The sequence below is a fragment of the Terrapene carolina genome, unplaced genomic scaffold (assembly GCF_002925995.2).
Source record: "Terrapene carolina triunguis isolate 2854851 unplaced genomic scaffold, T_m_triunguis-2.0 Scaffold1005, whole genome shotgun sequence".
In the NCBI taxonomy this organism is placed as follows: domain Eukaryota; kingdom Metazoa; phylum Chordata; order Testudines; family Emydidae; genus Terrapene; species Terrapene triunguis.
This window is the reverse complement of record NW_020665356.1, coordinates 101,382-104,106: the sequence shown is the minus strand read 5'-3', so window position 1 is coordinate 104,106 and position 2,725 is coordinate 101,382. Positions and strand designations below refer to the sequence as shown.

Here is a 2,725-nt window from a genome sequence, read left to right as displayed (position 1 = left end):
CCAAGCTGTCTTTGTATCAAAGCTTTTCCAGCTCCTGGACCATTCTTGTCCTTTTCTGCACACAGGATCCTGGTACGGCCGTCCCGTTCCCTATGCCCCTCCAACACCGGGTTTGCTTTGTGTGCCCATGGCTGCCCATTCAGCTGCCAGCAGAGGTGCCCCGGGTCCCCGTCCTGCACTGGTACAGGTCATGTAGATCCCTGTAAGGAGCAGGACAAACTGATTGTCGAGAACTGGCAACGAGCCTCCTCAACCATTGTGTTGGCTCTCCCCGAGATTGATTAGCCCGGATTTCCTTTTGCAGATTAGCCCCCACCCACACTTCCTTCCCCCCCCACATCCTGCCTGTCCACAGCCCTGCCCCCACAGGCAAAGTGTGGACTCCACCTCAGCTAGCATGAAGCACACGCTGAGCACTGGACCTGGTGCTAGGCAGGGGCTGGGAGGGCAGTGAGTCGGCTCTGCCCAGAGAGGGGCTGGTGGTGCTCTGTGGGAGCTGCTGCTGAACAATCCCTCATTGCTGCGAGATGACTAACGTTGAAAGGCTGGTTCAGGAGGTGGATGCAGGCCGGTGTGTGGGTATCCAGATAACCAACAACACCAGAGACGTGACCCTTGAGTACCCCAGGTAAGCAGGTTCTCATAGCCCCCTCCACGCAGCTTCCCAAGTCAGCCTGTGACTGGTGTCTATACAGATGTGCCAGGGCGTGGGGTATGTGTCTGCTACTGAATATCTGTCTGTCCGTCCCCATACACCCCATCTGTCCATTCCTGTATATTAGGTCGGCGCTGTATGCCCCATTGGGTCACCACAAATCCCCCTGCCCTCTGGGTTAAATTGGAAGTGTCTATCCCTGCAGGGGCACAAGATTGTATTGGACCTTCAAGCCAGGATATTTTGTGTGTCCAGGACTAGGGCTGAGGGTATTTTAGGGGGAAAAAACACATTTTTTCAGGGTGTGGGGAAACATTTCCCTGGCCAGTTGATTTGAGAGGGAACGGCTGTTGGAAGCCACTTGGGAGGTTGGCGAGTAAGTCCCAGGGAGATGGACTGGGGGCAGGTGACATGGCAATAGACGTGTGATTAATTGTAAAGGTGTTCAGTGTATTTAGTTCACCACCTCCACATACCCGCATGTACACACACATATACCCACATACACACACTCCTATGCAGCTGTATGATATGTCTGTCTGACTGTGTATGACCTCTAAACTGTAATTAACAACATAATGTGCATGACCACATAACATTTTACCAGCTAGGAACCGGTATCACCTTGTGCATTGGTCACGCAGGAAAGACCCCTCTGCCCTGGGGACTGGCCAAGGTGGGGCTGTGCTCTCTTGTCCAGCGACCTGTGTATCCCCTCTGCAGAAAAGCAGCTGGGCTGTGACCCACCCCAGCCCCTAGGGTCAGGATTCCCCTGCTGCTGGGATGCAGTTATTAATTATTGTTCGGGATGTTGTGTAATGAAGGAACCACGTGGTGTTTTCCTCCAGGAATTACTGTTTCAGCGGCTGGGCCATGATAGACCTTGTGCCCCAGATCCCCCCCGGCTCCTCGGGGAGCTTCCTGTTTGTGAAAACAAGATCAACGGCCCGCGGGAGCGTCGGGGTGCTGAGCTACGAGTCCAACGCCTTCACCCTGGCCATCATGTTCTCCAACCCCTTCAACCACATGCTCTATGACATCGAGTTTGCCCTCGAGCTCTTCACTGGCAGGAAGCACTTCCACAGCATGGATCGCCTCTACCACTACATGTACAGCCACGACCCTCCCTATATGTGCGAGTCCTTCCAGAAAACGAGGCTCACTGATGCCAAGGATGGCCAGCTGGAGGTGACCAACCAGGAGATCCAGGTGACGGCCACCATGTCCAAGCAGAAGAAGTCCATCATTAAAGTGCAGATTGAACAGAGAGACCACTCCCCGTCCTACGCTGCCCACGCAGCCAACCTGGAGGGCACAGAGGAATGACCTAGTGCGACAGACGAGGGGGCCGTGGGTGGGAACACCAGTAAATAGTGACTCTTTCCCAGCCCAAGTGCACAGACACGTGCTAGCTCTGCTTGAGTTACCCACAGTGTGGCCACAGTGGCCTGTGCTGCAGGAGGAGCCAGCCACCCTGGGTATGTAGCCTGAGCCGCTGCCCAGGGCTGCTGTATTTATCGTGCTAGTACATGTCTGTCTACCCAGGCCGGGAGGCATCCTCACAGCTGCCTGGGGACGTACCCGCAGGAGAGCTGAGGTGACCTTGGCTTTGTCTGTGGGGTGAGGCGGCCCCAAACAGAGATCCCTAGTCACCAGTTCTGCCTGCCTTTGCCCCACCAGATCACTAAATTGTGAGGCCCCAAGGCCTATTGTGACCATCCAGTCTGACCTGGGAACAGCACCGGGTGATCCCTGCCCCCAGCCCGACAGTTGGGGACTGAAGATGAGAGGCAGCCAATCTCTGTGTAAAGCCGGTCGCCCTTGATTTGGTTGTGGCCCAGAATGCCCCTTTGCCTGCGAGCCCCTGGGGCGAGACAAGGCTTCCAGGAGACCCACAAAGAGAAACATCTGCTGCCTATTTAAAGCTGGGTTAAAAATAAAGGAAATGATTTTCTCTTCCTCCTGCAGGGCCGTTCCTCCAGGAGCCTGCCAGGGTTTTGTTGCTGTGTTATAAGGGTGAGGAAGGGTGTCCTTCCTTATTTTTTAACCTTAGAAATAACAGGGGTCTCA

The 2,725-nt window shown here is 54.8% G+C and overlaps 1 protein-coding gene across 1 annotated transcript; it reads left to right on the top strand.

Moving 5' to 3' along the window:
• Positions 1-429: 429 nt before the first annotated feature.
• Positions 430-2,110, top strand: LOC112125656 (DELTA-actitoxin-Aeq1c-like). The gene is made up of 2 exons (XM_024224043.2): positions 430-628; positions 1,504-2,110. Exons 1-2 carry the CDS (start codon positions 528-530, stop codon positions 1,979-1,981), a joined length of 579 nt encoding a protein of 192 aa, XP_024079811.1. The 5' UTR covers positions 430-527; the 3' UTR covers positions 1,982-2,110.
• Positions 2,111-2,725: the final 615 nt, after the last annotated feature.

What these genes read in the sequence shown, in the direction of transcription:
- LOC112125656 (XM_024224043.2), top strand. Translation starts at nt 528, where the DNA reads ATGACTAACGTTGAAAGGCTGGTTCAGGAGGTGGATGCAGGCCGGTGT. An exon ending in GTGACCCTTGAGTACCCCAG is followed by an intron (nt 629 to 1,503) that starts GTAAGCAGGTTC and finishes GTTTTCCTCCAG; the next exon opens with GAATTACTGTTTCAGCGGCT.